The sequence below is a fragment of the Apodemus sylvaticus genome, chromosome 1 (genome assembly GCF_947179515.1).
Source record: "Apodemus sylvaticus chromosome 1, mApoSyl1.1, whole genome shotgun sequence".
NCBI classification, from domain to species: Eukaryota; Metazoa; Chordata; class Mammalia; order Rodentia; family Muridae; genus Apodemus; species Apodemus sylvaticus.
The window spans coordinates 95,376,559-95,391,114 of NC_067472.1; the positions used below are offsets into that span (position 1 = coordinate 95,376,559).

A 14,556-nucleotide genomic window follows, 5' to 3' on the forward strand; every position below is an offset into this window, starting at 1 on the left:
GGCAGCTGTTGGGTGAGAAAGCAAAGTAGCTTCAGTGAATGCTAACATGTTCCTGTGTAGATAGGAACAATGGTGTCTTCAGGCATTTACCTCAGGATGGGTAGGAGAACCTCACTTACAAAACAGCCATTTAAATGTCAACCAATACTAAGATCCTTAATAGAATAAATATACCTGGGAAGGTAGTGCTTGATTTTAGGTTTGAAAAACAACTTTGATAAATAGAAAGAATTAAACTTGCAGAGTGAGAATGTAGCCTAGTAGAAGGAACAGTGATTATTACCTTAGGTTTTATGTCTGCTGTCAGAATAACAATGCCAATATTTGCAAATGGAATTTAAACAATATGCATTTAAAAAGAAAAAAGTAAATAGGGGCTGAAGAGCTCAGTGGTTAGGAGAACTTGATTCTCATCCAGGGAACTAAGTCAATTCACCATTGCCTGTAACTCCAGTTCTAGGGGCTCTGACACCCTCTTCTGGTCAGCACAGGCACACACATACATATGTACACATAGAGAGACACACACTACACACACACACACACACACACACACACACACACCACAGATCTAAAAAAAGGGTAAAATGGGAACCCTACCATTACAAAGTCCACCCAAAATGAATCAAAGGCCCAAATATAAGAGCTATAATTGTGGATTGCTTACACAGAAGTAGAGCTTCATTAAATTCAATAATGAATTCTTAGATATGACACAAAAATCATAGAAAACCAATGAAAATGTTTGGACTTTATCAAAGTTGAATACTTTTGAGAGCCAAACAACATGATCAATAATGAGACATGAGGGCTGGAGAGACATGAGGGCTCAGAGGTTAAGAGCACTGACTATTCTTCCGAAGGTCCTGAGTTCAAATCTCTGCAACCACATGGCTGTTCACAACCATCTGTAATAAGATCTGACTCCCTCTTCTGGAGTGTCTGAAGACAGCTACAGTGTACTTACATATAATACATAAATAAATCTTTAAAAATAAAAATGAATGAGACATGACAGTCTTCAGAATATCCGTAGAATTTATATTTGATAGGGATCTTGTTCTTAGAGTATATAAACACAATAAAACCAAACAGGGCTAGATTAGGGCTATGGCTCAATAGAACAGAGCTTGCCTAGCTTTGGGGAAGTCAAGGGTTAGACCCCCAGTAGGGTGTGGTTAGGCAAAGGACTTGAGTAGACATTTTTCCAAAGAAGATTCGGAAATGGCTGATGTACTCAGGAAAATAGGCTCAATATCATGAATTATTAAAGAAATAAAAATCAAGAGGACAGTAAGACATTTATCCAGCTAGGCCTGGTGGTTAATTCCATGCTGTTAACCCCCAGTACTGAGGGTGGGGTGGGAGTTAGGCAGGAGGACCCAGGGTTCAAGGGCAATCTAGGTCACAGATTAGTGAGGTCTCTAGTGAGATCCTGTCTTAAGAGCAACAACAAGAGTTGATAATTTATATGTATTTTGCCATATTTTGCCAAGTAGTGGTGGTGCATGCCTTTAATCCTAGCACTCATGAGTGTGAGGCTGACAAATCTCTGAGTTTGTAGCCAGACTGGTCTATAGAGTGAGCTCCAGGAAAGTCAGGGCCTCACAGAGAAACCCTGCCTCAAAAAGCAAGCAAGCAAGCAAACAAAAAACAAAACAACAAACAATACCCCCCCCAAACAAAGGAAAAAATAATCCATACGTATTAAGATGTCTATTATATATTTGGTGTTTTGGATTTGGTTTTTTCAAGACAAGGTTTCTCTATATAGCCCTGGCTGTCCTGAAACTCACGCTATAGACCAGGCTGGCCTCGAACTCAGAAATCTGCCTGCCTCTGCCTTCCAGAGTGCTGGGATTGATTACAGGCATACACCACCACTGCCCAGCTTATAATAGTTTTACAAAACAGAAAAACAAGTGTTGACAAAGATATTAAGTTAAAATCCTTGTTCAGTGTTGAGAGATAAGATCAGGAAGTCATTGTGGAAAACAGTTGGTGGTTCCTCAAAATTAACCAGAGAATTACCATACGTAATTCAGTGTTGTCCAGTAGTGCTGTTCCTAAGGATATACCAATGGAACTGCAAATTGATACTCACATACTTTCTATACATGGGCATGGTGCTAGTACCCATAAAGTAGAAACACTGCCCCAACCGACCAGTGGATAAGCAGAGCATGGGTCACACAGACAGTGAAGGGATATTCAGCAGTAAGGGGGAATGTGGTACTGATGCTCCAATATAATTAAAGGCAATGCTGACGATAAATTAGGGATGGAACTAGCAAACAACGTACCAAACAAGATTCTCAGACACAAAATGGCACATACTTTATAATTTAAGATACAGGAAGTATCTACAAACTCATAGACTCAGAAAGTGATGGGGTTATTGCCAGGTCCTAGGGAGAGAAATAGTTGTGTCTATTTAAAGAATTTTGGGTGAAGAAAATGTTCGAAACTAGATAGATGTGGTCATTGTCCAACAATGAGATACATTAAATGCCTCTGAAATATATATATTTTTTGTTTTGTTTTGTTTTTTGGAGACAAGGGTTTCTCTGTATAGCCCTGGCTGTCCTGGAACTCACTCTGTAGACCAGGCTGGCCTCGAACTCAGAAATCCGATTGCCTCTGCCTCCCAGAGTGCTGGGATCACAGGCGTGCGCCACCACCGCCTGCCTTGAAGTATGTATTTCATTTTATGATATATAAATTTTATCCCAGGTATAAAAAAAGATTTTTAAGAATTTTCTGTGTATGGATGTTTGCATGTTTGTGTGCCACATGCATGCCTAATGCTGGAGGAAGCCAGAAGAGGGGATTGGATCTGTGCAAATGGAGTTACAGATGGTTGCCAACTGTCCCAGTGGCTGCTGGCAATCAAATCTGGTCCTCTGGAAGAGCAGCACAGTGCTCTCAGCTGCTGAGTCATCTCCCCAGACCTTCAAATTTCATTTTAAAAAAAAGGTAAAATTGATCGAACAACCCCCACAATAGTCATTTATATGGCATCCACCCCCTACTGACTATCTTCAGAGAATACAATCAGGGCAGTTACAGGAGGACAACTCTGACATAATAGGGAAGGACTGACTTTCTACCATGGCTGTTAAGCAGTGGAATGGGCAGTCTATAGAGGAAGTGAGATTACTCTTTACTGAAAAAGTAGAGGAGGAGATCCCAGGGAAGTTACCCGGAAATTTTCTCTATGAGGTGTGGCAGGCTGTTTTGTTTGCTTTATTTTGAAAACTAAACTAGTTTTCATCGCTACAGGTATCCTGAATCCATCTGACTAGAAGCTGATTTCAAAGGAGGTCTCGAGTTAAAGTACCCCTTCCCTTTCAATTCTTCTAGCATAGCCCAACCCTCTCAGACATGTGCTGAAAAGGTCTGGCCTTTTGCTATCAATATAGCTTAATGGTAAGCGGCTTGACTAGAATCTATGAGGCCCTAAGCTCAATTTCCAATGCGCCGAAGCGGCAAAGGGAACGCTGGCCCAGAAAAGAGAACTAGTCAATCGAGCAGCTGAGGCGGTGACCCTTTGGACTCTGAGTTCACAGCCCCAGTCATTAATTTTCTGCTGGTCTTTGGCAGAGGGTGTGTGTCGCACTAGGCACGTTGGAACCTACTACATTCAATCCATTAAGGATCAAACCCTCATTGAATGGTGGCCTCATGAAGATCATTTCTAAACCACAGGTTCTGAAAACTTCAGTCTTATTTCAAACACATATTCTACTACTAAAATTTCATGATCATTCCGAAGTAACAAAGTAAACAAAACAAAACAAAAAGTGACAAAGTAAACGCATCCGAGTGTGCCAGCCAAATTAAGAAACATCGGTAGGAGATAGTTCTTAAAAAATGCAGTCGACTTGAATGATCTCTAGACTGGACGAAGAGCCCATGAATTCATTCTGTTGCGTGTTTGCAGTAGAGCAACTTGAAGTTAACACCTGCTTCAGCCTGAGAGCCCTGAGACGGTGAAAAAGGCTGTGAAAGTCAAGCGGGCGGGGCTCCCCGGGGAGAGACCGGCCCATCGCAGGAGGATCCCGGGGATGCCCTTGTTCCTAGGTGGAATAACTCCCTGGGGCACTCAGAGGAAAGCCCAAGCTGACCGCCCCCAGCCCAGGCAGCCCTGAAACCAGAGGCGCCTCTGAAGATTGCGCAAGTCTTTTCCTCCCCCGCCTGCTCGGTGGCATGTTTCTAAAATTCCCATCTGCACAACATAAACAGGAAACGTGCAGCAAAAAGCCTTGGCGATGCAAATTCCAAGCTTCCAGCCGAGGGCGGGAGAATTTCATCCGTGCAGCCGGTGGCAGCAAGCAACGGCAAAGAACAAACTTTCCAAGTGACCCCGCGCCCTTCCATCCCCTTTTCCCCAACTGCAAAAGGGAGATGGCGGAAGGAAGGACCCCTGCTCCAGGAAAATAAAGAACAGGGCGAGGGTGGGGGGCGTGGAGGGAGCAGCTGGGCCTCTTTAAGTGATCTGCCTCTGTGGCGGCGCGTGGCAAGGCCGCGCCCGGCCGCCCACTCCGCCAGCCGCGTGTCCGAGCGGCCTCCGGACGCCGCGTGGGTTCGCGAACGCCGGGAACCGGGTCGTCGAGCCTTCTCGGGTGGGGCGGGGGAGGGGCGGGCGCGAGGCGCGGCGCAGGCGCAGTGCGCGCCTCGGTTGTCAAACATGGCTGAAGCGCCACTGCTACCGCTACAGCCGCTGAAGGGAAAATGCTGAGCTCGCCCGGGCCGGGTGGGCGGCGGCGGCGAAGGCGGCGACGGGAACACGCTTCCCGGGCGCGGCGGCGGCGGTCATGGCCCGGCTGGCCGACTACTTCATTGTGGTAGGCTACGACCACGAGAAGCCAGGTAAGGGTGTGGGGCGGGCGCCGCCCCCGGGCTTCGCCTCCGCCCCCGGCAGCCGTCCAGTGGGCTCGGCGGGGCCGGGCGTCGTGGCTGGGAGGCGGGGAGGCGGGAGGGCCGGGTCCCGCGGTAGAGGAGCGGCGGGTCCACTGGTGTTGGCCTTCGCGGCGCGGCCGAGCCTGGCTGCAGTGGGCGTGTGTGAGGGAACTATCGGACAGCGGTCGCGGGGCCAGGCCGCGGCTGTGCGGCCGGGGACTGGCGGGCTGGACCGGTGGCGAGCCTGCCCGCGCGTCGCCACGCGCTTCTGCGGAGGCTGCTGGCACCCGGGACCGCGCCCTCGTGCCGGTGGAGTTGGGAGGGCGGGAGCACACTGTACGAGGTTCCTAGGGACACACTATGTCCTGCATCCTGAATAAGAGTGACGCTGGGGGCAGTCCTCCCGGAAAGGAAGTGCAGAGAGTCCGGCGCTGCCTCCCGCCGGCCCGGGCGGGGGAGGGGGAGGCTAGGACATCCCGGCCGAACGCCTGGTACTTGGAAAGGCCAAAGGATCAGGGTACTTTGAAACATTTCTAGGAAAATTGTTTCAGGACGTATGGGTCGGCATTCCAGAATGAGATGACTCTCTTTTAAGTAAAGAGAGCCGGGCAACCACTGCAGGTGCTCTCACTTTGCTTTCACGTGTTTTGATTGTTCCCTTTATTCGTCCGAGAAATTTTCACAAGGAACAGTTTGGCAGATACATTGCTCGTTACATTTCGATGGACCAGCACAACCAGGAGTATATGCAGGGCTCATGCACGTTTATTTTTGTATTTGTATCTGTGTTGCTATATATAGATATGCGGGATGTAATAACAAGATTATTGTAGAGCAGGGGAAGCTCTTTTATCTCAGGATAATTCCAGCTACACACTTGCAGGGAATTTTAGATACCAGCCCTCCACCCCCTTCCGTGTCCCTGGGGGTGCTTAGGTTGTGTTTTGCTGATCGTTATTGTTGACAGCACCAGGGTACTATTGTTCTGCCCACCTCTTCTTGTTTTTTTATCCTTAATGATTTATTTCAGAGAAGGGAGCCTTCACATTCTTTTCTCACCACTACCTAATTGAAGTCATTTAAGAGAGCAGGCTGGGTAAACCTGGAGACCTGAGCCATGAAAAAGTGCAAGGCAAGAACTGATTGCCCAGAGTTGTCTTCTGTCCTTCCTGTGTGCACCCTAGCATGCATTCCCACTCCCACCATGAACACACACAGTAAATAAAAGAGAAGGGAAATACCATGTCCTTTCTTAGTAATTTTTCAGTCTCTTACCAAGATGACATAGTCTGTCAGTCTGGTAAGAGTGCCAGTTTGGAGAATCAGTTTTGGTTTTCACCTTGTTCCATTTTTAGTTACATTGTTCTTCACCCACAACAATTTTATTTTATTTTATTTTATTTTATTTTTTGAGACAGGGTTTCTCTACAGAGCCCTGGCTGTCCTAGAATTCTTATGTAGACCAGGCTGACCTTGAACTCACAGATATCTGCCCTCATACACCCACAACAATTTTTACACAGTAACAGACTTGAAAAAGTTGTAAGTATGGTACATAATTATTGTTTTATTTTTCGGACATTTTAAGAGGAAGCTGCTGACCTTACGCCCTGTCACTTAGAATGGTTTATTGTGAATTTTATACAAACAAGAACACTGATCTACACAATGCCAGTGCAGTTATCAAAATAGGAAATTCGTGCTGACCCAGTGTTTTACTTAATTTGGGTTTTGTTGATTATGCTATTAGTTACATGATTGGTGAAAGCAGTACAGTTAGAGCCGCATTGTTTCGTCATCTTTTTAGTCTCTCTCAGTATGTCTCAGTTCCTTCATCTTTTTCATGGTCTTGTCACTTTGGATGATTCTAGGTCAGTTACTTTTGTCTAATGTCCCTCCACTTGAGACCTCTGTGCTCAGTACATATGCTTGGGCCAGTGTATCACCGCAGTGGTGCTCAGTGTGTTCTCAGGAAGTACACACTTCCCTTTGAGTGCTTGTACCAGTGAATCAGCGTCTGCCAGCGTCTGTTTTCTAACAGAGTTCAACCTTTATTTTTTATTTTTTTTATTTTTTTGATCATGCTCTGATCTCCCACTTAGGGTTGCTCCCTTGTGAGGCATCCTCCTCACTCACAGTTTCTGAAAAAAGATTATTTATTTCATGCATGTGAGTACACTTTCGCTATCTTCAGACACATCAGAAGAGGGCATCGGATCCCATTACAGATGGTTATGAGCTGGGTGAGCATGGTGATGTAGTTGCTAGGAATTGAACTCAGGACCTCTGGAAGAGCAGTCAGTGCTCCTCACGGCTGAGCCATCTCTCCAACCTGTTTGTTTTGTTTGTTTTTTTTTTTTTTTCCATTTTAATGTTTAATGCTCCAGAACAGTTTGCTCCTCCTGCTCTGACCCAGGGTCTCTGATACAATGTGTTTGGCTTTGACCTGTCTGGATTCCCCCCTCAATAAGCCCCACTTCTATCCTATGGCTACAATGACTACTCTTCTTCCCACACTGAACAAAGGGAAGATTTCTTTCTTTTCTTTTTTAAAATGAAACTCAGAATGTTGCATAAATTATAATCTCAAGTATGAAATATATACTTTTTCTGTCATATTTTTGCATAATTTGTATTTTATTCAAGCATATTTTTTGTGCAAAAAAGTTGTGGTGACAGCTGAGTGGTTTTAAGCAACTGTATACACTGATGTAGTCACCACCACATTCAAGATATAGAACATTTCCTTCTCTATAAAAAGTCTTCTTATGCCCTTTTGCAGTCTGTTTCCTCCCTAGCCTCGGGTGGTGGCAGATCTGCTTTCTGTCTGTTTTTGTCTTTCTAGAGTAGCACACTGAGACTTATCCATGTTGTTTTATTTGTAATTTTCTCATTGCACTGCTCCCTTCCCTTCGGTGCTGAGTGTGGAACCCAGGACCTCACCCATGTAAGCATGTCCTCTGCCATTGAACTGTTCTCATTGCTGAACTGTCCAGTTCCTTTCTTTCCCTCCCCCCATCTCCCTCCACCTTCTCCTCCCCCTTCTCCTGTAGCTCAGGCTAACCTAAAACTTATGATGTAGTTAAGGATGACCTTGAAATTCTCACCCTCCTGCTTTTCCAGTGTTGTGATTATAGGTGTGTATCCTCATGCCTTGTTTATGTGGTGCTAGAAATGGAGTCTGGGGCTTCCTACATGCTAAGCAAGCACTCTTACCAATTGAGCTGTGTTCCTGGCCCCAGACATACATTGTTTCTTTATACTGCTATGTAAAATAGAGTTTGTTCATTCATTCATTAGTTGGTATTTATGTTTTCAGATTTTGGTTATTATGAATAAAATGGATATTTGAGAGGCTTTTTGAATATTGGCATGTTTTCATTATTCTTGGGTTAGAACTAAAACCTTCTTAAATCATGGGCAAGTATATCTGCAAGTTTATATGAAATTGTCAATGTGCTTTCCAAATTACCTGAGCTGTATAGGATAAAAATCTACCAAATGATTTTTTTTTTAAACTATAAGTGAAGAATCAATCTAATTGATTTTCCAACCTTTATTTTACAACTACCTTCAGGAGTTAATATGGCCTTATTAACCCAACTCTCTCTAAAAGCTAATCAGATTATGATAATATGATGCTTATAAAATTTGTATATTTAATACCAGAGTGTTTCTGGTATTATTCAACCAGTACATTACATTATTTTTAGAGTGTCTTTGCTATTGAGAGTAATTTTAGTTGAATTATTTTTAATTAAAATATTTTTCCTTTATTTAGTGTTATGTGTGTGCATGTGAAGATCAGAGGAAAACTTTCCAGAGTTCATTTTCTACTCCTAGCATGTGGGTTCCTAGGATTAATTTAAGTCAGTAGGTCTGGCAGCAAGAGCCTTTATCTGCTGAGCCATATTGCTAACTCCATCTCCCCTCCCCTCCCCTCCCCTCCCCCTTCCCCTCCCCTCCCCTCTTCCCTCCCCTCCCCCCTCTCCCCTCCCCTCCCCCTTCCCCTCCCCCCCTCTCCCCTCCCCTTCCCCTCCTCTCCCCTTCCCCTCCCCCTCCCCCTCTTCCCTCCCCTCCCCCCTCTCCCCCTCCCCTCCCCTCTTCCCTCCCCTCCCCCCCTCCCCTCCCATCCCCTATCCCCTCCCCTCCCCTCCCCCTCTCCCCTCCCCTCTCCCCTCCCCTCTCCCCTCCTCTCCCCTCCCACCTCCTCTCCCCTCTCCTCCCCTCCCTCCCCTCCTTCCCTCCTCTCCCCTCTCCTCTCCTCTCCTCTCCTCTCCTCCCCTCCCTTCCCCTCCCCTTTTCTCTTCTCTCCTCTCCTCTCCCCTTCCCTCCTCTCCTCTCCTGTCCCCTCCCCTCCCCTCCCCTTCCCTCCTCTCTCCTCCCCATTCCCTCCTCTCCCCTTCCCTCCTCTCCCCCTCCCCTTCTCTCCCTTCCCCTCCTCTTCCCTTCCCTCCTCTCCCCTCCCCTTCTCTCCCTTCCCCTCCCCTCCCCTCCCTTCTCCCCTCCCCTCTCTTCTTTCTCCCTCCCTCCCTCCCTCCCTCCCTCCCTCCCTCCCTCCTTCTCTCTCTCTCTCTCTCTCTCTTTCTTTCTTTCTTTCTTTTTTTCTTTCTTTCTTTCGACAGAGCCTCACTATGTAGCTCTAGATGTCCTGGAACTATCTATGTAGATGACACTGACCTCAAACTCATAGAGACCTCCTTCTTGTTTCTGCCTCCTAAGTGCTGGGATTAAAGGGCTCTCTCTCTCTCTCTCTCTCCCCCCCCCCCTAAGTGCTGGGATTAAAGGGCTCTCTCTCTCTCTCTCTCTCTCACTCACACACACACACACACACACACACACACACGTGTAAAAATGGGGGAAATCTGAGCAAGAATGGTGGCTTCTTATAAGAGACCAGCATCCTGACAGTGATACTGCACTTACTATAAGGATGCAACTTGTCCCTAGAGGGAAATGAGATGAAGGGGTCCATGGGGTTTGTTATTCCTGTAACTGCTGGTAAATCTTCAACTGTGTCAGCCTAAAAAGGCTAGAAACCGTAAAGAAGATAAAATATACTTTTAGCATCTTTATTTTTTTTTTTAACATTGATGATAAGGAAGTTCTTAGTCTATACAATTTCAGAAAAACATGATTTTCAATGATAGAATTATATTCTCGAGGATCAGCTTCACTGACTTTATTATTATTGGACTCTTGCTGTTTTCCAGCCATGTGCTTTTTATGCTAATGCTATCATTTATAAGAACAACTTAAAATCACTTTTTTATGACAGTTTGATTTTGATAATTCAAAATTTAAAACTATATTTTTCAGGGATAGTGAGATGGCTCAGTTGGTAAAGTGCTTGTTGTACAATCATGAGGGCCTAACCCCTAGTACCCACATACAAATAGTGAGGCCCGCCATCTGTAATCCAGTGCTGGGGAGGGAGGCAAAAACAGGAAGTTCCCTGCGCTTCCTGGCCAGATGCCTTCGCAGAATCCATGTGCCTCAGGTTCAGTGACAAGCCCTGTTTAAAGAGATTAAGTGGCTAGCAGCTGAGGAAGACACATGTCCACCTCTGGCCTCCACAGTCATACACATACACATTAGCCCCCCAGCCCAGAAACCTTAATTTTACAACTTTGTGTTTGGATAATGGTGGAATAATTAGGAAGTATAATTTGTCTGTAAAAGATGAAGTTACTTATCCAACTACCCTTTTCTTACTGTAAAAGTAGATTTGAGTCTGAGTTAATTCTTTATATGCTTTTGTGTTTATTTTTTGTTCTGTTTTAGAAATACTCCTTTTATATAGAAATGTAATGTAGTTTAGTAATAGAGCTTTGATCTAGTATGCACAAGGTCATAAAGCTTAAGAACTGGTTCAGGCAAAAATTATTTGCAGGCAAAATTATTTATGTTATTAAACTAGATTAATTTTAGGTTTGATACTCATTTTAAGTTCTGTATATTTTTAAAAATCAATATGCTTTAATGTATTAGAAAAAGTATTTGAAATGCTTTGTAAGTTCAATGTATTTCATGTGAAAAAAACAAAAGATAAATTTTTGCATAAGTAAAATATATTTTGAGACTGAATTTGTGCGTGTGTGTGTGTGTGTGTGTGTGTACGTACACCACGGTGTATGTCTAGAGGTCAGTCAGAGGACAATTTCTTGGAATGTGTTCTCTCCTACAAAGTATGTTCTGGAGATTAAACTTAGATCATCAGACTCTGCGGCACCTTCTGAGCCATCCCACTGGCTTCAAAAATGTGAGTTCTGGAGAAGCAAGAATTAGCAGAAATGTGGTTCAAGAGGCAGTGAGCTGGAGCCAGAAGGACCAGTGGAGGAAACTTAGGAACACTTGCTGTGGAAAGAAGGGCACGGATGCTCAAGTTAGATAGCTGAAGTTAGTAAAACTTAATGAGAAATTACTGTGAGAGGTGAAGTAAGAAAAGTAGTTTATAATTACAGAGATTCTAACCTGAGTAATTGGTGCATAGTGCAAGTGGGGAGAGGTATGGAACTGAATTTTTGATATGTTAAATATGAATGTCTTTAATCAAGATAGAACTGTTATTTGAGTGTTGCCGGAAATAAGACTGGTGAAGATTAGACATTTATCTGGTAGTTATCAATAGCCAGATGTTTGTCAGGCAGGAAGAAAAGAATGCATGACCTTTGAGCAAAATTACATACAGGGTGAGGGGAAGTGGCTGTCATTTCAGTTGAGGATTTAATTCTGCTCTCTGAATCCTTCTGAGAGTCTTTATGCTAATTACAGCTGCTCTCATTCAGATGCTGAGAGCCACATCATACCCTGAAGGACAGTCTATAATGCATCCAAGTGAAGTGTGGAAAGACAGAGCAAGTAGACACTGAGCAGAAAGATCCAGGCATCATTAGAGCAGATGGAGCTGTGGCAATTGTGTCCATGTCCTAGGAGGGTTGACAGAGATGGGAATACATGACCAGGGGCCAGACTTTGGGGAACACCATTGCTTAGGGGATGAAAAGAAAAGGAGCAACAGAATGGCGTGGTGTGTTTGGAAGAGATACCCAGCATTCCCTAATAGATGCTATTTTACTTGTAGGTGGTGTGAGCCCTCATTTTTGTCTGGTTACCTGATTGTGCAGAAGAGAAAGATTGTTTTAAATTTTTTAAAAAGGCTTATTTGTTTATTTACTTACTTATATACTTATTTATATTTCATGTGTTCATATGTACTTTTTTTTTTTTTTTTGGCCTGTGTGTGTGTGTGCAGTGCCTGTGGAGGTCAGAAAAGGGCATCAGATCTTGAAGCTGTTGGTTGGGTACTGGGAATTGAACCTGTCTATGTCCTCTGAAAGAGCAGTCTCTATTGTTTGTTTGTTTTTTAGAGACAGGGCTTCTCTGTAGCCCTGGCTATACTGTAACTCACTCTGTAGACCAAGCTGGCCTCAAACTCCAAGATCTGCCTGCCTCTGCCCCCAGAGCACTGGGATTAGAGCATTCACCACCACACCAGGCTTAATTCTGTTTCATAATGATGAATTACATAATAGGTAGAAGTTAGTTTTCTACTGTTGGTGCTATAACAGTATAAATTGGGTGGTTTAAAACAGTAGGTATTAATTCCTTTATAATTTTGGTGGGTAGCTCTGAAGTGCAGGTGTCTGAAAGTGACTTTCTTTGAGGGCTTCTAGGGAAGAGCATTCATCTTCTCTAGTTTCTGAAGGCCCCAGTGTTCTGCAGCTTATGGGACCACAATTCTATTTTTTGCCCTCTCTTCACATGGCTTTCTTTGTTTGAGTCTTTTTCCTTTTTTTCATGAAAACAATTTCTTTGCTTAGCCTGGTGGTACATGTCTGTACTCCCACCCGCTTGGGAGGCAGAAGCAGGGAGATGGCAAGTTCAAGGCTTTTATGAGTTAAAGAATGAGTTCAAGGCCTGACTGGGCAACTTATTCTCAAACAAGCAAACAAAAATAGAAAAATGACTGTGTCTATTGCTGAATAGTGAAGCACCTGCCAAGTATGTTTGAGGCCCCAGGTTCTATTCTTAGGACTGGGTGTTGGAGAGGATTGGGGGGGGGGGGGCTTGTTTTGCTTCTTTTCCTCCCCCCTCGTTCCCCTCCTCTCCCTCCCTTCTTCTTTTCCCTCCGTCCCTTCCACCTTCCCTTTCTTCCTTTCTTTTTTCTCTACCTCCTTCTCTCCTTCCTTCTTTCTTCTTCTCTGAGCTAGGGATTGACCATAGGAAAACACATTCTCCACCGCCCTCCATCTTTAACTTTCCTCCCACTCCTTCCCTTCATGGCTAAGTAAAGTTCTAACAGAGTAGCCAAAGACTGTTATGATGGCTAATTCTGCTTGTCAGGTTGACTCACCTGGGAAAAAGAAACCTTAATTGAAGAATTGCTTCCATCAGGTTGGCCTGTGGGCATATGTGTATTGGGGGAGGGTGTTTAAAAAATTGCAAATTGATGTCGGAGGGCCCAGTCCACTGTGGATGGCACCATTCTTAGGCAGGTAGGCTCGGGCTGTATAAAAAAGGTAACTGAACAAGCTAGTGAGTGGTGTTCCTTCATGGTTTCTGCTTCAGTCCCTGCTTTGAGTTCCTGTCCTGGCTTCTCTTGATGATGGGTTGTAAGTGTTAAGTCATATAAACCCTTTCCTAAATTACTTTTGGTCAGTGTTTTATCACAGCAACAGAGAAACTGACCCAAACTGCGATAAAGTGTGCATAGAACAACAGTGAAGTGACATGAGTAAAACAGGTCTCAGTTGTTTAAGGTGTGCTCTGCCTTAGGAGCGAGAAGCACAAGACTTAACCCAGTGTTTAGTATTTCCCAAAACCGGAGTAGCTCTCTTTGCATTCTCTAAGTACAAATCAGAAGTAGGTACCATGTCCACCAGGATGCTTAGGGAGTAAACGCTGTATTTAGTGTTGAAGTCTAGGGAATATGAGATCCAGAAAAGGGATCTTAGGTAGACCCGACAGTAATGAAATGATCTTCTGGCCCCATGTGCAGTCTGGATACTGTTAGACATGTTGAAATAAGACTTTTGTCATGTGGTAACAGACAGCGTAAATAGGATAATATCCTCTTAAGAGACCCCATCCTGGCCAGGCAGTGGTGGCACACACCTTTAATCCCAACACTCAGGAGGCAGAGGCAGGCGGATTTCGGAGTTTGAGGCCAGCCTGGTCTACAGAGTGAGTGCCAGGACAGCCTGGAAAGGAGTAAAGCTAGACCTAACATGTAGGCTCTGTTACCCTTCCCAGCTGTGCCCAGCTGTGCCTACTAGAGGTAACTCCTCGGGGAAAGGCCCGCTGCACTGGAGAACAGGTGAAGCCTTTGGTTACAGACTGCTGGCTCAGTCCCCTTTTTTTCTTCCCTCTTGTCCTAGCAAGTTGTGTGACCTGTTTACTCATATTTGACTTTACCTCTGTGTAGACGTGGTTTTTGACTGACCCGTTCTGCTCAGCTCTTAAGTTCTTGTGTTTATGTGCTTAGACTCTTCAGTTAGCTGTTTTCTTTTCCTTCCCACCTCCCCTTCTTCTTTCTTTTGGTGCTGAGGTGACCCCAGGTCCTGACTAAAGGTGTGCTGTGCTCACTCTGTTTTTCTGTGTAGCTTGACTCTACTGTGTGGTTGTGATGCACATTCGTTCGAGGTGCACACT

At 44.7% G+C, this 14,556-nt stretch overlaps 1 protein-coding gene across 3 annotated transcripts in view; it reads left to right on the forward strand.

Moving 5' to 3' along the window:
• The first annotated feature begins 4,674 nt into the window (after positions 1-4,674).
• The window catches only part of Sbf2 (SET binding factor 2), a 365,757-nt gene continuing 355,875 nt past the window's right edge, over positions 4,675-14,556 (forward strand). For all 3 annotated transcript variants that reach the window (XM_052201159.1, XM_052201166.1, XM_052201176.1), the window contains exon 1: positions 4,675-4,872. In XM_052201159.1, the coding sequence (XP_052057119.1) occupies positions 4,818-4,872 (55 nt within the window). In that variant the 5' untranslated portion in view covers positions 4,675-4,817. The remainder of the gene's footprint in view (positions 4,873-14,556) is intronic.